A 23,422-nucleotide genomic window follows, 5' to 3' on the forward strand; every position below is an offset into this window, starting at 1 on the left:
AGCGAGCAGAGCAAACTCACAGAAATACTGGTAAAGTGGAATATTTGGCATATAGAAATTCAGCTGTGTTGTCATTTGAATCATATTTTTGGTTTATTTTTTAACATTTATTTGGAAATGTGGATCTTTTTTCATCCAAAAATAGCTACATTTGGCCCTGAAAGCAGTCTGTCTTTTGTAAAAAGTGTCAGATTTGCTGCATGTAAGACATTAAGTCTGGCCAATGTTCCATTCCAACTCTGTGCTCTTCTTTTGGGAAACTGATCTAGTTGTTTAGAGGCCGTGTTGTGTAATTTAGTTGTATTTCTGTCCACTCATGACTTGTTAAAGCTCAGGTTGCATCCATAAGGAGTCCTTAAGAAAAGTGTGTTTTCAGCTGTTCTTCAACAGCATGGATGAGTGTGACTCTTATGAAGGAAGAGACATTTCAGGCTCACTGGTAAAGCTATACTGGTATACCGGTTTTGAAATGAAAGTGAAGTAATTAACAGCTGAATCAGAGGTAGTAACTGTAAAATAATAACTTGAAACTGTCTGAGTGAGGACAGGAAGAGAACAAGAATGTAATTATGTACATGGAGACAAGAAAAACAGGTCCGGCCGGTTCCCATTTCCCTCTGGAGGTGCCGCAGATTGATGCCTGTGTCTCGGTTTCCAGAGGAACAGACAGAGTGGGTGGACAAATTAATAGAAACCAATACTGAAAAAAAGACTTGAATTGAAAACAAGCATGAAACCCGTCCAGGCCTACAGCACGTGTACGCATATTAAGTCCATGGCTCATTCCCAACTCAATACAGCAAAATGTTAGAGCCAGGCAATATGGCCAGAAGATATTAGCTTGATATTTTAAGCCTTAGTGAAATACTGTATCTCTATAAAAGGATTTTTTTCTAATCAGAGGAGTAATTCAGAATAATCATCTTTAATAAGTGCCATTAAAACAAATCTCTACATGAACATGTTTTCATTCAACATTATTAAATATTGTTTTATGTTTTACACAAATACAATTAAAAGACAAATTCAGAGTCTGTGATTATACTGTTTTTGTGATTATTACAGCCCAGAATGAAGCACATCAATGATCTTAATGTTATTTTCCTGCAGGGCAAAACATTTGCCACGAGCCAAATGCTAGTAAAATATGCAAGCGGTTGGAAGATTTGCTTCAATCACCAGCCAAAAAAACAATGGTAATCTATTTAGCAACTGGCAAAAATGATTTGAATGTTCACTGGCCATTTGGCCGGTGGACAAAAAAGTTAATTTTGAAGCCTGTTTTCCTGTTTCACGTATCCATGAATAATTTTAATGCTTCAAAAAATAAAAAAAATAAACAGAAAAAAACAGGGAACACTGTCACACACTGACATTTGCTACCACTTGTAACATGTCACCAAGCTTGCCTAATATTCTCTTGTGTCCTTTTAAAAACAAAAAAGAAATTCATCTGGATTACAGTTGCTTCTCTAGTGATAGTTTTATGTGCCGGCTTCAGAAGAGGAACATCTCCACTTAATCAACTGAAATGATGCGTGGAACTGTTAGCCACAAAAAACACAATCATGACAACATGTGTCAAATATATTGCTGGATACTGTTTTTGAATTTTTGATAGTAGTGTCAAGATGATACCTGAATATCAGTACCAGTACTTTTTTTCTATATGTGGAAGCATATAAACAGATTTTATTTAATTTTGAACAAAAGCGTAAATAATGACATAAAGCTGCCCTAATCAAATTTTTTATATTAACAATGGATCAAATGACTATAGTGTATGTAACGTGTAGAGAATCACTCATAGTGACTAATCCACATATTATTATTACCAAACCAGCAATTCCTCCAGCTTCATGGGGCGTTTTAGTCTTACAGCCTGCAAAATTACTGTTTTTGTTCAGTCTCGCTGTCGTTTACAGTCGCAGCAGGCAGCTGATTTCACCAAAAAAGCTCTGATAAACCCACTGTGAACTACCTGCTCAGCACCATGCACCAGACAGACACAGTTAGCAATTACTTGGTGAACACAGTGGAGCATTTAGCAGCTATAAAGCCAGATGTTTGCTTCAGGAAGTTCGGAAACAAAAAACAGAAACTTGAAGGAGAGTGAATATTGAACTTATGTTCTTCATTTGGTTGGAAACACGACTCCAGATGAGGTCAAAGTGTAAAAAAGTTTGCTATAACAACTTTGCGATGTGATAAAAACTTCATTGTTGTTTCTACAGTTTGTTCTTCTGCCCCTAAGCGCTTAAAGAAATGATCAATTCTGCTAACCTTCAAATCCAATAGCTAAAGAAGGATACAAATCAACATTCAACTGTAACATTCGGTACCAGACGGTATTTGATCTGATTCTGTGCTCAAGGACACGTTTAGATTAGTGGAAAAAAAGTATTGTGGTTCAATACATAGCCTTAGTCAAACAAGACCTTCGAGAAAATATATATAATATGTGTCAAAGCACACTGATACACAGACACCTGTTAGAATAGACGTTAAAAACACCTCTGTAAAACATCCTCAGCTACATATCATTACTTTTATAAAGCTGGCACTGACAATGGAGCTGCCCTTTAGAAAGCACTTTTATCCAAGACCAAGCCTCAGACATGCAGCAGGTTACCTGATCTGAGAGTCAAAAGACAGAGAACAGCAAAAAAAAAAAAAGTATTGATCAGGTCTCAGTTTTTCCTGCATTTCTGGTGGCTTTAACAGCAGGGAGAGCTAGAAGATGTCTGCCGTTGACTGTTAAACATGGTGGTGGGTCCATAATAGTATTGGCAGCCATCTCGTGGGACTCATTAGGACAGACGATAACTCCACACGATTGTGTAATGGCCAAGGTATATGAGGTAATTTCACAGTAGTAGTGTAGCTGCATCCTACAACACAGTGGTTTCATGAATTAAATCCAATTCCCGGTGTGGTTTTTCCTCAGTCATCAGATCTAAACAACATTTAACATCATGGGAAATCCTGCAGAGCGGAGCGAGGAGTCTATTTTTCCCCTCCTCCAGCTCTCACACAACCAGATACTTTACTTCTTCAAGAAAATTACACACTTGAGGGCTTGAAGACGCTCATACCTGTTGTCTTGATATTTATATGTTTTACCTCCTTTATTGTAGCTCTCCCCCATTAATGTTCAGGGATTTTTGTATCTGATACATTTCCATAAAGGTGTTTGGAATCACTAACTGTTTAATTATCACCTTTAATTATCATGATAAGTTCATATCAGACAATTGTTTCAGAAAAGTGTAATTAATGCTTTCAGTCAAGTTATAATTAAAAACTATGAGTTGTGTGAAGTTGTACTTGATGTAAGACATAATTTAATTTAACAGCCATTTGATCATTTTCATATGTACTTTTTCTTACAATTATCATATCATAATATACATATACATAACAATATGAAAAAACTAATTATTATTTTATGGTTGGAATGATGAGTCAATCCTTTTTTAAAAAAAATACTTCAATTTTCTGGTTGTAGCTTCTTGAATGTGAATATTTTCTGGTTTCTTTCTTCTTCTGTGACAGTAAAATGAACATCTTTGGTTTGTGGAGTGCTGTTTGAGACAAAACAAAACATTTTAGGTTCAGGAAACCATTTTCAAACCTTTTTCACAGTTTATGGACCAAACGGCTGATTAATTAAGAACTTAATGGACAGAATAATTGATAATAGAAATAATTGTTAGTTGCAGCGGTGATTGATTTTAGCAAAGGCCCCAGGAACAATTATTTTCATTATCGTTAATCTAAAGAACACTTTCTTAATTAGTCAATTCATCGCTTGGCCTTTCAAACGTCAGTAAATAATGAGAAATGTCACTTATAATTTCCCAGAGCACATGGAGAGTTCTTCAAATACACACGTTTTGTCCCAAAACCCAAACATGTTTAATTTATTATCATATGAGATACAGAGGAGCAGCAAACCCTCACTTTAGAGAAGCTAAAGAGCATTTCATTTAGCCCCAGATTATTTTATATGAAGTTTGTATATATTATCTAAAATGAATATAGTCTAATACCTCGGCCCTGCAACAAATCATGAAGGTTACAATGTTGAAACTGTTACATGGTTGTTTTGGATGTTGTAGTTTGTGTTGAACTTTAATTGTGAGCATATCTCAGTGTCAGAAAAATATTTTTTCAACATGGTATGAGCCATTGTGTATAAAGTTGTATGCCTCTGTGTTACGCTCAAGCAAAAATACCATTGCCATTAATGTGAGGGCACATTTTAAACCTGAATTAAGGCAAATCAATGCATGTCAGTCAGGGAAGACAGTGAATGAATAGAGACCACACATACCATCCACAGTTAAAATGCAGCACATGTGCTGACCATGCATAGGTAATGTGAAGCAGATTGGGTTTTGGACAAAAATGTGCCTGGAGTTGAACAAAAGTTTGAACTTTACAGTCAATCCACTCCAAGAACGTGCTGAAACACAGAGAACGAGTGTATCACTGTATGTGTAGCGAGCCATGAAGTTGCCATTGTGGCTACACAGTCACCACATTTAATTGTTTCTAGCTGAAAGGAGACGCAGAACTTTAAATAGCCTCTAAAATCGTCAGGAAAACACAGAGAGCATGCCGTGAAAATCAGGATGTCAGGAGAGACACGGCAGCTTGTTTGAATGATGTTAAATGTCTGGTTAACGGTTCATGTTCTCCTGATGAAAAATGAAGTCTCGCTGTTTGACACATGACATCTCTGCTGGTGACATAAAAGCTGTGTGGCTGAAACACAAGCAGGGAGATGCTTGTTAATTGTAGTGCGTGTTAAATGAGTTTTATTTGATCCAAGGCTAAGTCGAATGAGGACTTATAGAAAGTATTCAGAGATAACTGAATGAATTAATGAGCTAGTGTGACTCTGCTTGGTGACGATGCTAATCAAGGGCATCATTTCTAACCCTTCTACCGGGAGACATTTTGATTTTCTCAAAAACAGAGACTTTGTGGAATTAATTTATTTATCTTGGGTTTCATCTGTCAGGTTAGATACTGAACTCTGATTAGTGGAGGTTGTTGTTGCAGCCTGAGTAGAGGACTGCAGGTAAACTCAAGGCTGGTACCCACACACACACACACACACACACACACACACGTACACACACACACAAACACGTCTGCAACCAAATATCCGCCCCCGTACACAATTCAAAATGTGTTTTTCGCTTGCTCCGTTAACTACTCGCTCCCCTCAAGGACTTAATGGTGTTTGTTCTATTTGCATATATTTCTTCGTGAAAACTTGCTGCGCTTCACTTTTGGCAACAAACATGTCACTTTGTTATTGTGCCACTTTGTCTTGAGCCCCATTTGGATGGAATTACTTGTGTGTGTGTGTGTGTGCGGGGGGGCTATAATCGAAAATGGAGCACATCTGTCAACTTTCGGTCCCATCGGAATCTGCCATGTCAGTAACTTGTATGGATTTTAGCACCCAGCCAAAACTAGGACCTCTGGCGCCAGGAGACATAACCTCTGATAAAACCTCAGCTGTAGTCCCATCTGAAAAGACAACCCAAAGATAGTTTGCAAATAATGTGTCATTTCCTTTGGGAGGGGGCTCGGCACAATATTCCGGCTGAGATCACTGAGGTCCAGATGCAACATTTCTTTTTTCCTGTTTCATTATTGTTTAAACATGTCATGGTGGGAGTTTGTGTTTGATTATTACAATACATTTTCTGGTGCAATGGCAACCTATGAATGGAGTCCCGATTCCTGGAGACTGATGACACAGATCTCCTGCATGTTATTCATTAACGTCACACATGTTCTGTGTTAGCAGTTACTTTACGTTCATCTTCCTGAAAACACTCGGGTCTGAATGGAGCTACAGTGTGTAAAAATTTTTACATCGTGTTAATGCATTTTCCCACAAAAGGTGTGAACATCAACACATCATCTGGAAATGTTGTTGAAGGAGTGAATTAATTTGTTGTTTGTATGCTGCTCATGTGGTGAGTTGAGGTGGAGGTGATGTTGTCAAAGGTGGGGTTTTTTTCTATGGTTTTCCTGGTAGAAATGGATTTAACGTTGTGAGCGAGTGAGCTGGATCTGAGCAGTGTGTGTGTGTGGGTGTGTTTGTGTGTGTGCTGGAGGCGCAGTGGATAAAGAGCATGCAGGGGAGTGCTGAAATTATGTGTGGAGGAGGCGAGAAGTGAGGCTTTCAGTAAATTTATGAAGAGACTGATTGAAAGGAGAATCTCTCTTTTCCATGTCAGTGTTGAGCTGCTCTATGCTCCTCTCAGGTGACCCCAGTGCTTAACCAACTGCTCTAAGGTCAGCCTATTCATTTCACTGCCAAGCAGAAACAGCTACTGAGCTCAGAGTGGCCTCTAACCGATTATTACTGAATGAAACTTGATGTTTTAGTTATTTTCCGCACATTTATTTGAGTTTTTGTTCAGCTGGAGAATCTAAAAAGAGATGTTTTTAATATGTAATGTTTCTGCAGCAAGCAGTTGGTTTCAGTATTTCAAGTTGACCAGAAACAAAGCAATATATTTTACAGTGTTTGTAATAAAGTTACAATTAGTTGATTAATCAAGTAGAAAAATAATCATTTTTCAATTTAATTGTTTAAATCATTTTTAAGTAAAAATGATGAAAAATGTAGCTTCTCAAACGTGAAGGTTTTCAGTTTTGCCAGTTTTTTATGACTTCATTGAAACCTTTTGATTTTTTTGACTAATCAATTAATTGTTATGCCTATAAAATATCAGAAAATAGTGAAAAAAGCTGGTTGTATTTCTTTTGAGCTCATGTTTGACTCATCAATAAAAAAATGCAGGTTAGTATCATAAACAATACGCAAAGATTTTATATCCACACATTTGAGAAGCTGCACCAGCAAATATTCTGTATTTTATTTGTATTATTTAGATTAAATGATTAATTGAGAAAATAATTGATTGATGGATATTTAAATAAGTGATTAAGTCAGTCCTAAAGTAAGGATTGCTGTTGACAGATTAAGCAGGCTCAGACAATAATGATGATTATTGTTTAAAGCAGGTTTGAGGATTTGAGTTGGCAGCTGATTTCATCCACAAATCTTGACAGAAACATCCACTTTCACATCTTTTCACATCTCTTTCACAAGTGTCTTCTCAGCCACACAGTTCTTTTGGAAACTACACACCACCCTCTCTTCATTTTGCTTGACACTAACCTGGTTGTTCAGCTCGGGTCTTCTTTGTTCTCTTCACTTTTCTAAGCTTCTTAGCTTCTTTGCTCGCCCCTCTCTGTTTCACTATGTCCATCTGCCCGCTGGCACTCTATCTTATCTACTGCCTCGATCATTTGGCCGAGAGCCGCTGAACACACCAACTGTTGTGCGCTCTCAATAAGATAGTGAAGCATTGCACCTTCTTTTGGCGGGGTGGGGGGGGCTATTTGGGCTTTTTTGAAACTTAAAAGCATTTTCAGAAGTCCTTTTTTAAAGTAGAACCATTTATCCAAAAAGCAAACAAGACATAAAAGCTGAAGTTCTGAAGTTTGAGTGCCTTGATTTAGAGTTTATTGAATTGTTACAAAAACTGACCCAGACTTACAACAAAAAGATGTTGCAAGAAGTTGGGAGTGATCTATTAACCATCTTAAAAAAAACCACTTGTTTAAATATTTATTTAGAGACACTGAACTCCAGCTGTAATTATGATGAAATAAGCAGCACACACTGACTTGATATGAACAAATCAAAAGCTACATTTCCTTTCTCCAAAACATCCATTACACACATGCAAACCGGAGTAAATCAGCATAATTGAATATTATTTCTTAGTCTAGTTTTGGTTTTATCTAATAATGTTTTACGTTTTCCAACTGTTTGTTTAGTATTTTTGTTTCATTAACCTCTAACCTCTCTTGGGATGCATTATCCTCTCTTTACGAGGGAGATATGGTGTTGCTCTTAAAACTACACTCAGACATAGTCAGGATAAATCATTTGGTCTGTAAGATGTCCAAAAATAGTTAAAAAACGTCAAGCCCAATTTTCCAGACACCCCCAGTTTATACATTTAGATGTCTTTTTTTTGTGCAACTAAAGTCCAAAAACGTAAGTTATTATTTTTGCTATCATAGAAGACAAAAGAATCTGCAAATAATCACGTTTGTGAAGCTGGAACCAGTTAAGTGTTACAGTTTTTCCTCAGAAAATGACTTCAATGATTAATTGATTCTGTCGGCTGACTAATTGATTAATTGTCTGAGCTCTGTTCAAGACACTTTAAATTTTAGTTTCAGTGTCTGCAGCTCTAAATCATGTTGGCCCATCACTATTTCTGGCCGTTTTCAACCTGATCATCCTACTCCTCATATCTTATCGCACTCCATACACTCTGCTCGATGTTGGCCCATCTCTGTTTCTGGCAGTTGATGGCAAGTTCTCGACATCACTGGTGGAGCCAAGGAAATGACATCATGTCCCTGCAGGGGTTGAAAGCGCAGCCCTGACAGGACTGTCATGACAAAAGAGTTCCTTGAGAACATCAGAGTGCACCAAGGACAGAAAAAAAAAGTGTCTGGAGGCTGTGTTTTCTTAGTTCCTGTTTTACCTCGTCTCCCTCTTCTAGCCCATCAACCATTTTCTGATGTTTGAAATTCCCCTCTCACATGTGTGTCTTTTTTTCCCCCTGGTCCTGAATGTAGGGCATGGGGGCGGGGCAGAAAGTTCTCCAAATTAGTAGTTATTCAAAGAGTGGAAGACGAATCATTGTGCTGGCAAGATCCAGCTCAACAGAGCCACATCTCTATTTCACTTGTAGGTTTTCAGCTTACACTTGGACTTGCACATTAGTTTTGTTCCAGTCTTACTTGATATGTATGTATGCACTCTTTATCTCTCTCTTCTCGGCGTTGACAATTGAAAATAAATTAACATTCCTGGGCTTTATTTTTGTCTTCTCTAAGCCTGTGGAGAAAACTTGGAGGCGAACCCAGGAGGTCAGACCATACTCACAGGCTGTCAATCCTCTGCTGTGACCCTACCGCCCCTTTCTTTCTCCCCCTTCCATTCTTCTCCTCCTCTGCTCTCCCTCTCCCATCCATTTAGTCCCTCCCGGCTTAGAAACTCCCAAACTCCCCCCTTCTCTCACTCTCTCTTTCTCTGGACGCCTCTCCAGCTTGAGTGAGGCAGACACAAGCTTTGTCAAAGGAGCCTCACATTCATTCAGCCGGCTGTTGCACACAGCCTTGTATTTCATGTTAAGACATGTGGGCTGTCTCCTTCTATCCATTTATTTTAATTATGTTTTAATTGCCTGCCGTCCTCTTTTAAATGCTTGCTTATTATTTCTATCAGGCTGATGTGAAAAATTTGCTGTGGACTGTGATTTTCTCCATTATCTTAACTGATGATAGATTTCTCTCCTTGAGTTTCCACCGTGTATGTATAGGAGACAAAAGAAAAACAGATGTCACGAATGTTTGTGTATCATTATTCATTTCATTTGTGGACTTTTTTTTGTCTCGTTTCCAGAAAGATACACTGTTAATAGAAAGAGAAAACCACATACCTGTGTTTTTTTAGGAAGAGGAGCTGAAGGCGCAGAAAATGAAAACGAATAACTTTTATGTAGTCAGTGGTCTTCTGGTGTATACTCTATGTTTGAGATCATTAGATTTAGTGTAGGTGGTGACAGTTAGTCATAACTGTGTGCCTTTTTTTGTATAAATCTGTCTCAGTGGAACATGACGATCATTATGCGAAAATTGCTGGCCGAGTATCATGTAACCTCACTTCCCAGCCTCGGGTAGATGGGTGGAGGGGGGCTTGTTGTAGATAATTCCTCCGCGCAATCTCTGAGGGGTTAACGATGCCTCACTTACCTCTTAAAATCATTTTCTGCTTGAGAACATCTTAGCCCCCCACAACCCCCCCCCTCCCTGTCCCCTGATGTGAAATTATGATACGTCTGTCAGTACTTGTGTAAAGCATCTTAATGTTAATCGCCTAATCCTTTTATCTCAAGGCTGGACCAGTTCAGTGCAGAAATCCCACCAAACAAAACAGTGTTTTTTAGGAAGATGAGCATGGCTGTATCCTCCACCAGCTTAAGGGAGAAAGGAGACATGTTACTCAGCAGGACGACAGAGCTGGCGGGGGCTAATCAGGAGAAAGAACCCCGGGGTGGAGAGGGCAAGCCTGCGTCCGCGGAGCCTGGCAGGCTCTCGCCCCCCGATGTCTGGAGGGGTTGAGTTGCTCAGCAGGCCCAGCAGGCCAGAAGGGCAGGGGGACGTCCCCCCCAACAGTTTCCAATCTCCTCCTGTCAACCACCATTATCGTTACCCCCATGAGCCCAGGCCACATATTTGGGGATGATAAATGGCTGAGTGCAAAGAGAGGAAGAAGTCACGTGCCTCTCTGGAGATTTGGTGCTGTGCCCAGTATTGAACTGGTGGCAGTCTTCAGATCCTGAGCAGCTACAGTAGACATAGTGTGAGACTTCCCGTGCAGGGGAGATCGCACCCTGCAGTTTGGTCTTATCTGATCTGGTGCGGCGCCACTGGCAGATAAACAACTGGAAGACAAATAAAACCGCAATTCCTATAAACCACCCAAGTTTAACTGATAAATTATAAGCTAGCTGTACGTGTGTTTCCTTGGCACAGACTGTGCTGCACAACTGCTCGACCAGGGTGACCTCAAATGAAAATAAATACTCTGGAGCTGTGTCAGGCGAGGTGGAGATCCAGTGGGCTTTTATTCAACTGTTATCCCCCGACCAGGCATCGGTCATGTAAAGAATGAATCCAATAGTGACTTAAATTATTACTCAGTATGCTAATGTAAAAGCTTCCCATGTTTTGTGGGTTTTTGTGTTGCCAAAAATATCCAAGCGCATTAGTGAGACCCGGAGAGCGATCAGAGCCGACTGCTCTGCTGCTCAAATTTAGGTTCATTATAAAGTAATCAGAGTAGTTGACGGGTGGCTGTGGAGGAGCACATTCAGTAACTGGAAATGTTCACTCTCCTCTGCATAGTGACAGCTACCAAGTGACCGATCCTCTATGTGTGTATGTGTGTGTGTGTGTGTGTGTGTGTGTGTTGGCTGGCTGGCTTGCAGATAATGTGTGTGTGCATTAGGGAGATGCTGGATGGCAACCACAAAGGAATAAACAAGATAGAATAGATATGTGTGGGTGCTGGTGCGTAGGCTATTTTTCTATGTCCATGCTGGCAAGAGTGCATGTCCCTAGCTATATGTTTGTGCAGGCATGCATATGTGAGTCAGTTAATGTGTGTGTGTGTGTGTGTGTGTGTGTGTGTGTGTGTGTGACATTTCACATATGACACAACAGATCCCACATCGGTGTTTGACTTTGGTAAGCAGCTTATCTGTCTGGTGTGTTCGTCTGTCTCAGACTCTAACCTTTTGCTGCTTTTGCAGACAAAAGACTGTTTTTGCCACCCCTTGATAAGGAAAGAGACAAAAGTAGCTCACAAAGCAGTCGTGTCTCTAATGGCGTCCTGTGTGAACGTGTTGCTGGAGCGACAAGCTTTTTCTCGAGGGGATCTGGGGAGTAAATGGGGAAGGTGGGACGGGTAAGAGTGGGAGAATAAGGTCCTGTAAACATTCAGTTGTAACACGCTGCCGAGTGCCAAATAAATGCTGAGCACCAGGCACGCTATCTGCTTTGTTTTCATGTTGGTGCCCTCTCAGTTAGGCATGTGCATCTGAGAACAAAGTTTTAATATTTCTGTGGGGGAAAAAATGTGTTTGTCTCAATCAAACAGCAGTCAGGAATTTTAGTTTTCCCAGTGCTCAGATTTGTGTTTGACTATGTGTCACAAGCAGCTCACACATGACTTCTTTTATGACAATGCACACACATGTTGAAACTAGATAAAAACTCACACCACCCACAGGAAAATCCAAGGCTGTGATGATAATAATGACGACCATCCATTTCCTCCATTTTTATGGTGTCTTTCCTTCCTTTTTTCCAGATGAGAAGATGACTGGTGATGCTTCTTTGAGAACAACTGATCGTTGACATCGCTATACCACCGTTGAACACATTGAACCAGTATTATCGGCCATCGAGCTCCCCGGATCGTTTTGCATACAACACACAATGGCCTCTGCACTGTGGAGGTGTTCAGTATTTCGCTGCTTCTTGCTCCTTCTCTTCTGCTTGCACTGTTCACAAGGTGAGTTGCATGGAGGAATGTAGTCTTAATGTCATTGTGTTCAACCTTTTAAGAAGCCACTTATTATTCAGCTTATGAATGTGTTGAATTTATTAGTGCGCATTGTTGTGGCCACATAAAAGAACTGAAGAGCTGTTATGTAGCAAGGTTGCTGAGTTTGTCTTCAGTGGCTTTACCCTTGGAGTTTGAAAAAAAAAAAGAAGGTATTTCAAACACTTCATACTGAACTCATTGAATATTCCTAGCAACCCATGGACGCTTTCAGTGACACATTTCTTCACTTCCAGAACAACACTCAAACAGTCAGACAGAGTCCTTCCCCTAAAGATTCATAACTGCACCTTTTCTGCATGATGAGCTTCTTAACAGATTGTGTCAGTGTTCTTTGAGGCACCAGAGCCTTGGAGAGGAAATACATTTTTTATTCGCACCTAAATCAGGCTGTTCTGAGCAGCCAGTGTATCAGGCACCATCAAAAGCAGGGCACACGACTCGGTGCCAGCGTTTCAGTGTTTTTAATTATGTGCATTGACATCCCAAAAGCAATTTTTTTGGTTCTTTCCCTTACTTTTGATTAGTACATTTGGCTGTAATTACAAGTATTGTCACAAAACACTCCTGTCTGTTAAATGCCCATCAAAACCACTGGTGTTGGTCTGTCTACTTAATGATGATCATTACATCTTTTTACCCCTCTCAGTCCCATTGTACCGAGAAACAAAGTAACCCAAAATCACATGCTCGTGTGCCAAGAATTGATTACAGATAGATGTCGAATTACATTATTTCAGGGGATTCCTTTTCAATTTGGATTTTGCCTTTCTTTATTGCTCTTGCTGTTTTGTTCTGTGATAGATTTTTCTTTCCAATTTTATTTTAGGTCTGGTTGCAGTGTGCAATTTGTTAACAAAGAGAGATTGCTATGGAGCATGCAATCCTCGCAATCTTTCAAGCAGAAATGCATTTTTTTGTTTTGTAGATTAGCAATTAAAGATAATATGGAATAGTCTTACTGAGAAATGTTACTGAGGCTTTTGAAGAATAGACCTCTGATTTGTCCCGGCTTAGAAAATGAGTTGAATAGTCCTGTTGAATTTCTTAAAGAAGAATACTGCTTTGGTATGCAGAAAGTCCAGGTTTTGGGTTTCAGTTGATGTGAGGGCTCTCAGCACTAAGAATGCATATTTACCCATCCATCAATAAAGGAATGTGTGTGTGTGTGTGTGAGAGAGAGAGTGTGTGTGTGTGTGTGTGTGTGTGTGTGTGTGTGTGTGTGTGTGTGTGTGTGTGTGTGTGTGAGTGTGTGAGTGTGTGTGGGTGTGTGTCTGAGTCTCTGAAAACAATCTCTGATTCTATCCACATGCCACTCACCTTCAGCCCGTCCACCCCCGAGGGCCGGCATCCCTGCGCTTATGATCTACATTTCCATCAGAGTCCCTGCAATGAAAAACTCCAGTTGATAATTGCCTCCTGTCCCTCACCAGGAGAGAGTATAATCAGGTTATCGTTTTCATCCAAAACATTCCTCACGCTTTGAAATGTTCATTGACATAGCTGAAAAGAAAGTGATTTTTCTCTCTCCTGGTACGGCGGAAAGGAAGGATCAGCAGTCCGGTGTCTGTTTTGAGAAACAATTTGTGCAAAATCAAATGGAACCAAGGATAGTATAGTAAATGCATGTAGTAAAGGATAATTAAAATGATAAATTGTAGTAGGCTTTTTTTAATAATGATCATTATTTAGCAATAATCTGGATGACAAATATCTTCCTGTGACTTCTTTACAATACAAGCCACCCCGTGTTTCACCGGCTGACATAAAACAGCTCTGAAAGGACTGTAGATGAGTAGACATGTCATTGATATCAGTGAGATAAAATGAAAAACAGTAATGCCAGATTATATAGTGCATCATTTCCTGTGAGTCTGGCATGCATAGGGAAGCTGTTAATACAGTACAGAGTGAAGAACTCACAACAATGGTACTGAATATAAATATATGAAATGGATATTGCAGAAAGAAATTCTGATTGTAAATAGTTTCAAAAATTAGGTTTCATGAAAATATTATGGATGACAAATTATGTCATTTTTGTATTTTTTAGTGTATTTAATTGGATTTAAAGAAGCAGAGGAAACATCACACTGTGTTCTCTGCACTTGACACTGCTCTTAAGTCTCCCAATATGCTATTCCTTGCTCTCATTATTTGTACTCCATTTCCTCCACATCCTTATGCCATTATATAACAGATATATAAAATGACGCTGTTGCTAGAGTAAACTAGGTCATGCAGGTATCAGATTTGTTTTAGGTGATTCAGACCGCCCAGTCTGCAGATATGAAAGAAGACGACCAGATTCAAAGGAAGCAACCACAAAGGTGGGGCAAGTGCGCCGGCACATACCTGCTGTGACTGAACAAAAGCTGTTATCTGAGTCTTTAAAGTAAAGAAAGGCAGATTTAGGAGGGATTATGTCGTGCAGTCAGTGTCAATACTTTTAGTTGGCTGTTGTGTTTAAATGCCAAAAGGAGAAACGGGCACCTCGGCCTTCATATCTAAATATTGCACAAAAGGGAAATGTAAAAGATTAAGTGGTTTTTGTTGGAGGGCTGTGTCATATCTGCAGAGATGGAGATCAGAATGAAAAGGAAATGTTTGTTTAAGTATTAGCATGTGTGCTAGCACAGGCAGACCGTGTGAATAAGCAGCATATATATGCATTTACATGTTTTTTGAATTAGCCTCAGTAGAAGCAAGTCTGATCTACAAAGAAAATGAAAAAATGAGCAAAAGATTCCTGATTCTGTTTTTCTTAGTTTTGAATACAGTTTATTTTTCTCTTGAATGGATATTTACTTGATTGTGAAATATTTCTTGATTGAACATACCAGCACGCTTGTGTTTCTCCCTAAAAGGTTGTAGAGGTTAACAATATGTCTCAGCACAACATTTGTCTCAAGCAGTGCCATACATTGTGCTGATGGAAGACCCTCCCTTGTGCCACACTGGTATTTCCAGTCCTGGGGTTGACTGAATGGGAAAGCTATTGTGCTCTAACTCCTCTCTGGCCCCGGGCCATACACATCCAGTCTGTCATCCATTGATATGCTTGGCTTGCCATTTTATAATTCATATTGAATACTGTGGGTCCATGGCAGGGCGATCATGAATTATCAGCTAAACCATGGGAGATTCACAGATGACTGGTCAATCTGTGTGGTGAGAACAAGCACACAGGGAAAAAAACCTGATATATCAGTCTAGCATGGAAATTCAGCCCAACTGGAAACATTTCAAGAAATAAGGCAGGGGTTCATTATCTGGATTGAATGGGCCTTTCTGCAGATTGGGAGCCATATTGAGAGAGATAAATCATCATATTTCTTACTTTTCATATTTTTATATACTAATCTAGTTTTGTCAGCATTTTGCCTCAATCCCTCATGCAGCTCTTTTTCAGTGCACTAGACATATTTCTGTATATCATTGCGTAACAATGTGCTGTTTTAAGAATAGCAGGGAACCTGGAAAGTTTTGAATCATAAGAGAACATGAAATTAAAATGAGCCAGAGTCACATGAATCGCCAGGATCAGTATTTCACTCAGAGGAAATGAAATACAATATCACCCTTGATAGGGTCATCCTAGATTTATTGCAACAGCGATTTCCTGAGTGCGTTTTTTGGTAAAGCAAAAAGCAGCAAGAATGTTTCCATCCAATATGCGAAAAGTGAGAGCAAGCCTCTTTTCCTTGTGCTTTGCTGGGAGTTTAGACATGATTGTAAAAACTGCTGTTATATGGCCAGCTGATGAGCAAACACTTACTTTAATGGGCAAGGAACTACAGTTTCTGACAGTTTGATTTCATTTTTTAAGCATGCCTTAAATCTCACTTGCTTGCAGCATCTCCGAAGCCGTTCAATTCACACCCCTTATGGTAACAAGTAGTATAAACATTCGACCAGATGCTTACCTCACTCTTAAATGCTGTCTGCACTTGTTTTTATTCTCCAGGCAGCTTAATTCAAATAATAGATGAGTCCAGCTTACAAGCACAAAGTAGTTTGCCTCAGAATCTAAACTTTTGGATGCGCTCCATGTAAGTCACTGCTTCACAGGAGGGTTCAGCTGTCATAACAAAGAAACACATTTAATCTTGAGAGGAAGCAGAGGGGTTTCTAATAAAATCAAGTCTACACTATAGAATGCTGTAGACTTTTTTCCTTCCTTTGTGTTCGGGGAGGTGTTTTCCAACAATATGAATCAGGTTTGAAGCAGAGACAAAAGTATTTCGGAAGGCAACAAGAACCTGACGGATTTTGGTGCGGATCAATGTTCACTTAATACTTTTTAAGTAGCTTGTAGGCATGTCAGAACTAATTTAATTTGCACAAAAATCACAAGAGCTAAGTAAACACACAAAAGCAAAAGCAGGCATGTAACATTTAACACCAAAGGGACACTGTGGTAAGGCAATCAAAGCAGATTGTTCCTCTGACTAAATACCTGCGGCAGTCAATGTTTTGTAGCACAGCCGCTCCAGCTGTTTTATCCTTAATCATGACATACATTTTAAGCATGACTGTGTTATAAGGAGGTAGATTTTGAAGACGTGTAAAAAAAACAACAACCCCAAAAGCCATTTGAACAAAACTCCCCATACTGTTAGTAAAAGAAAAAGAAGAGGCTAAAATTGTAAAATTGTCATTTGCCTTTACCGGTCTTCCTCATTTTATACCAGATCCTTCCGTTTTGTTACTGCTGGTTATAATTTACACAGTAAATGCTGGTGTTAAAACTAATGTTGACAGTGGGGAAAGGACAGCAATCAATAAAAGAAATGATGATGGATTCAGTAAATGTGGTTTTGTATGCTTTCTGTGATTCGAGTGTGTGTTTTAGTGTGTGCACAGATTTTCAGCCGTGTTTGGTCTTTAGTCGGAGGAGGAGAAAAACAGTCAGAGAGAGACTGATGTGTAAATATAAGATGAAACTGATTTCACTTTGGCTGTCCCTCCAATTGTTTTTTGTTAATTTTACTGACTTTTGTGCTGTGAATGGTCATATATGATTCAGATCAGTGTAATGATGTGTGTTGGGTCTCTCTCTATGTCTGCCGGATACCTCTCACTACAGGCCATGAATGCATCTCTGTTGTATTCACTGTATTAGTAATCTCCTCAGGCTGAGAGCCTGTGCCATAGAGCATGACCACACATTTTTTGTCCAGGAATTAAATGTCACCTCAGGGTGGGTCACCTGCAAACAAAAGGCCACCAGCCGATTTGCAGGTATAAACAGTCTAAGATAAGCAAGCCCTCTCCCGCCGTGCAGGAAATTGAATAAGTACGCAGCAAGAAGAAAGTCACAGAAACAGTGAAGCACAAAGAACGTTTTTGTTTGCCTTACGCTATCGATATTGACCCCCTTATGTAGCATGTATCCCCATTGACTGTGCAAAGCACAATGGCCTCATCGACGATGAGGGGCAGGAAACTGTCTGTCATCAAGATCTCCCCATCTGTGCATCTCTTATCAGCACTCCTGTTTTCTGCTCGCATTGACCGGAATGCTGGTGGAAGGGAATGAGGCAAGGTCATCACGCTCAAGTCAATCAAAGTGGTCGATGTTCCAGAGATAGCAGGGGGTTATTGCCAAAGAATGTGCCTAGATTTTTTTCCACTGACTTTCCTGACAAATCTCAGAGAGACTCCAAACAGACCTGTAGTGAAGCCCACATAGGCTCTCCTTGTTGCGCTGTACACAAACCGCCATCCTAAAAACAATATCAGCACCAGTCGTGGAAGAAAATGCCCCGAAACAGCATCTGTTTATGTTCATGTGATAAAGACTTTTAAAGATTGCAGGAATTATTATTATAGAGCCACAAAGTCTGCGGAGGGAGGAGGTCCGGGTTGTTGGATGGGTTAAAAAAGTTGGAGTTTGACATGGGCCTGTTCATTTTCTGTTTCCTACTGACAATCAACGTTGGTTTATTTTAACTTTGACTGCAATTGTTCCCTAACCCAGTGGTCCCCAACCTTTTGGCTTGTGACCTTTTTAATATAAAGCAATGTCTCCTTTTGACCCCCTCATCATGCCAACCTGCATGACTTCAGGATGTGAGTAGTGCAATTGAGGAGGGATTGTCACTCAGATTTTTTCATTTAGATACTTCAAGCTGAGGAGGTAAAGTAACAGTATTTTGTAAGAAAAAGAAAATATTGGAAAATACCTGGGTAATCATCTTGCCACCTACTAGATTAATTTCCAGTGGTGGTTTCCCAGGTCTGGAACCACTGCCCTAATTATTTTAACCCAAACAATTACCTTTCCATAACCCTAACCAAGTAATTTCCGTGATGGTGTTGAGGTTTGGTTAGTGGTGTTTGCAACCTCTAGAACACAAATGTGTTTTTGGACAAAATACTATGTCATTTGGAGGACTGGATGAACAAGTGCCAGCATGATATGAATACTAATTGTGTAGCTGCATTTCTGTATACTTTTATTTGCTCTTTTCTTTAAAACAGTGTGCAAGTGCAGACTCAGACTGCAACCGCGTATGGATGTGACTAGCACATATCTGAAATGTTGATGACCAGATGTGAGGTCCAGTCCTGGTACAGTTTATACAATCTGGAAAAGGGGCTAAAGCAGGATGAACATTGGTAGCAGGATCTCAGGATGTGTCCTGAAGACATTACTGATAAGTATCAGCCATTAATCGAAGCCAGCACAGACGCTGCCTTAATTGCATTAAAAATTGTATTTTAATGTGAAATGAAATATATGCTTGATGAAAAACGTATGTCAAATGAAAAAGGCAAGGAAAACCTACATAAAAGGTTTATTTTCTATTTTTTAACGTGCCCCAACTAAAGCCACAAAAATTGCTTGTATTTTACGATGAAAGACCAAAACACAATTTCATGCTTAGACATGTGCCAAAATTACACTGCACCGCCTCATCTGCATGAACACAACCTTGAGTACACCACTCCACCCATTTCAGCATGAGTGGGTTCGTTTGGAGACATGAAAGTACCGAAATGGACAATGAAAGTGGTAGCGTGGCTGTGTTAAGGAAACTGCTGGCTCTGTGTCTGCATGAAAATAAAGCCTGTGACTCTTATCAGAATTGTCTGTTCATTATCAACTCAATGCCCTGATCTCTGTTCCTCGTCATCCTCGTACTCTCTGGCTCATTATTCATGTAATCCGTGCTCCAGTTGCAGCCTCTCCTGACACCCTGTCTATGTGACATACTGTGTAAGCCTGCTGGGCTACGCCGTGTACAGGCAGGGCTGGGTGGAGGGTGGGCGGGGGGTTGATTTGGTGGGTGAACTGGGGAGACTCTGCCTCACCAAACAAGAACAAAAACACAAGCATGTGATGGAGACAAACCCACATCCTCCTCCTCCTCCACCCCCCCACCCTTCCCTCCACCCTCTTTCCCCTCCATCCCCACCCTGAGGGAGGCACCTGACTTATTCAGAGACATTTTCTTGATCGGAAAATCCAGCTGGGGTTTAAGTGCAGGGGTAAAATATGGGCTTTAAGGGGAGTTAAGAATCACTCAGGGTGGATCAAACCTGTGAAACTATACCCTGCTACACTTGGGAAAGTCTCTTCAAATCACCTCTTTCTGCATGTTGCATCAACTCTCCTTGGAAAAAAAAAGAGATGCAACAATATGTTAGATATTGAACGAGCAATGAACTAATTCTGTCAAAATGGCACTCTCCTGGGAGCATATAGGTTTTTTTTCATCTTCCAAGTCGAACACCTTTATTTTTCAAATGTTTAGCCTCTGTGACAGTTATTTGTATCTGTAAGAAATAGTTGTTTTCTCAGTAGACTATACAAGGTGTCGAATTATATTTTGCTTTAATCCGTGTGATGTGCCGAAAGACTGAACATAAGAAGACATTAGATCTGGTAATGTCTGTTCAGCTGAATTATTCCTGTCATGAATTATATTAAGCAGTGACCCGCTTTGCATTTAGAGGATTATATGTATTAGTAATGTAATGATGCTCCCCTCTTTGCTCACTGGTATTCTTTGATGTGTACCACAGGGTCAAGGATCATCCAACAAATCGACAGAGGAGAAAACCTTGATTCTCGCAGCCAAATCAAGACACAGTCATTATAACCTCCACTTTCAGGCTTTTTTCTTCAGTTCTAACTCCCCTGGGAGAAATTCTTCATCTGAAGTCTTCTGCAGCTGAGCTTGCTGTTTTGCAGAACCAAAATAATCCACCGTGTCGACTGTGCATCAGTTGTGGCAAAACTTAAACATTTCCTCTGCGTTGTGAAATCCCAGACAGTGATTTCTGCAACATCAAAACAGAACAGTCTGTGCATTTCAAATATGTTGTGTACATTGTGCAACTTCTAGATGTGTTAAAAAGAGGTTTGCATGTTTAAAGGAATACTCTGGTGTTATAAACCTCTCAGTTGTGGCCATTCTGACAAAGGTTGTGTTTGGATTGACTTTAGCTTATGTGAAAACGGACCTCCTTCATTAAGTCTGTTCAGATCAGTCCGTCAAAAAACGTGTAACCATGCTCGACTTTTGCCAGACCAATCGCATACATTCGACACAAGTGCACTGTATGTTTCAAGAACAAGAACACAGTATTTCTATTGTTAACCTTAAGATTGTCACTACTAAAGTTGAAATAATTCTTGTCATGATAACTTGCTGTAAAGTCCATGGTACTATATACCAGTTTGCAATATTTTGCTACCTGTTGTCTTCACACTCATGGATCTTTTATTGAAACTGGACTTCCTGGATCGTATCTTATGTTTTACAAGTACCTGCAGCACAGCAACCCCACTGTCACAGACCATTGTATTATTTCAGCACAATAGCGTAGTGCCCATTCAAATCGTGCCTTTTCCGAACAGGCCAATTGCTCATTATTTCTCAAGAACCACATATGTATGTATCAGTTGACAAACAAATCAATTAAAATGATAAGAAATCAATAAATTAAACTTCACCAATGCCACCATAGAAGCAGTTTACGGACTTCCATTGGTTGAATCTGCTGCCTACCGTGTCTGCGCTCCTACTGTGTATGCCCGATCTCACTTCAGCAGTTTTAACTGAGGGGGCCACATGCCCTTGTCCGTCTCAGCAAGTCAGAGCCCAGAAGCCCCACCCCGCTGTGATATGATGGTGTTTATATCAAACAGCCCCCGCTGCACTCAGACACGGAGCTGAGTGGCTAGCTGTTAGCTTGTTTATGCAAAGTTTATTAAACGTGTCGCGTGTCCAAACAACTTCACACTCGACAGTACACTTTCTTGGGTCCTCAGCAGTACACCCGCCAAGTGTGAAGTCGAGTCTGAGCCCAGAAGCCCCGTCCCGCTGTTATGTGCCGGTGTTTCAAATAGCCTCCGCTGCACTAAGACACGGAGCTGAGCAGCTCGCTGTTCACTTGTTTATTGAAAGCTTATTAATATTAAATGTGTCGCGTGTCCAAATTGTACCAAATTCGACACTACACGACCATGGGTCCCCATCAATATACCCGCAGAGTGTGAAGTCGATCGGATGAACGATTTAAGAGATATGCAAAGCATAAACAGACACACAGACAGACAGACATTCCTTGCTTTTTAGTTAGATGAACTGTACTGTCCATCTTGAACATACATGCCAAGTTCTATTCACAATACACAGTTCAATAGTAGTTTAAATCTACTTTTTCAAGTCAAGTCAACGCTACAGGTGTAATCCCCCCTCTGTCCACAATGTGGGTTGCAATGGAAAATTGGCACTGTCCGTATATGTCTCCATTTGTGGACTCCACAGTTATAAGAAGAAGAAAATCATCATTTATGTCAGGTAGCCTAGTTTTTATATATTTCTCAAGAGCAGCCCATCTAAACAACGTCTAACTCAACACTGCTATGAAGTGGATCAACAGTTGTCAAGATACCCAAAGGACAAACAGACAGACTGACAGATTCCTTGCTTGATATCGAGAGATTGTACTCGGCTTGAACACCTGCTAATGGGCTGTGCTAACTTTGCACTCACCACCTCCACTGTACATATTCGGGAAACATAAGAACACACACTTGTTCTACTGTTTGAGTGAAACACCGAAAGTATCCCCCTGGATTAAACTATTGTAGCTAAAAAGATAAAAAGCAAAATAAAAATCGCACCGGCGGATGTGCAACATGCAGCACCGTCTTGCAGGTATCCTTACATGTGCTTTCATTTAGCTAACTGACCAAAGAAAGAAGCTAAAGCTACAGGTTGTAAAAAATACATTTTAAACAGTTCTTGCTCTTAAAAAAAAAAGAAAAGACTAAAAACCACAATAAACTACACTTAAAATGCTCTCATTAGAGCTCCATGCACCATTTCCACACACACAAAGCTTCACAGACCTGCAGTGATTGGCTAGTGGCTTTTCAGAGGATTTTGGTGAACAGTCAAAAAATGCTATATTTTCTCTTTAAATGTGTGCTGCTCACCTAATATAGAACATATTACACGCCTGCATCTGGTGTAATAGCGTCCAGCATCCTCCAAATGGACCCACCTGAGGAGCTAGGAGGCAGCATCAGGGTGTATTATGCTTCAGCTGAATTCACACCAAATCAGGCGTTGCGGCACTACTACTCTACTCCCATTCATTTGAATGGGTTTTGTGCGTTTAGGCTGCGGGGGTGGGGGCTGCAGGGGATGCCACAGCAGGAGACGGCGAGAAAGTTGAACCAGAATCAACTTTTGGGGAAGCACAACCCAATATCACGCTGCAGTGGCCGATAACAGCCAGCGATCAAACTGATCAGGGCGGCACAATCCTGCCATGAGGGAGGACTAAGACATTACTAGGCAGAGGGGAGGACATTTCTCTTCATTTGATAATGTTGAAAGTAAAAAGTGGCTGAAAAACAGGAGAAAAACAGAGAGAGAAAGACAGCAGTTGTGCTCGAGTGAGCTAGAGATTGAATGAAGAGCGTTAGCAGTGGTAGTGAGAAAGCAGGTAATTGAGAAATAAAATGTTACCTTCCTATCGTTTCGTGACAGTTACAACTAAACACACTCCCACCCCCACCCCCACCCCCATTGTGCACCTCTGCAAAACCCTGCGGAGGTGGTCTGAATGCGTCCTTAGCCTCGGCAATATGACAAATCCTTCCCCTTAAACCTCTTCAACAAGACATGTGGCAACATGGAG

At 40.3% G+C, this 23,422-nt stretch overlaps 1 protein-coding gene across 1 annotated transcript in view; it reads left to right on the forward strand.

The window, feature by feature from the left end:
- The first annotated feature begins 12,126 nt into the window (after positions 1–12,126).
- LOC128369527 (adhesion G protein-coupled receptor L2-like) overlaps positions 12,127–23,422 on the forward strand; it is a 63,212-nt gene continuing 51,916 nt past the window's right edge. Inside the window, exon 1 of the mRNA XM_053330591.1 lies at positions 12,127–12,202. Coding sequence (XP_053186566.1) covers positions 12,127–12,202 — 76 coding nt within the window. The remainder of the gene's footprint in view (positions 12,203–23,422) is intronic.

Source organism: Scomber japonicus, chromosome 12 (assembly GCF_027409825.1).
Source record: "Scomber japonicus isolate fScoJap1 chromosome 12, fScoJap1.pri, whole genome shotgun sequence".
Lineage (NCBI taxonomy): Eukaryota > Metazoa > Chordata > Actinopteri > Scombriformes > Scombridae > Scomber > Scomber japonicus.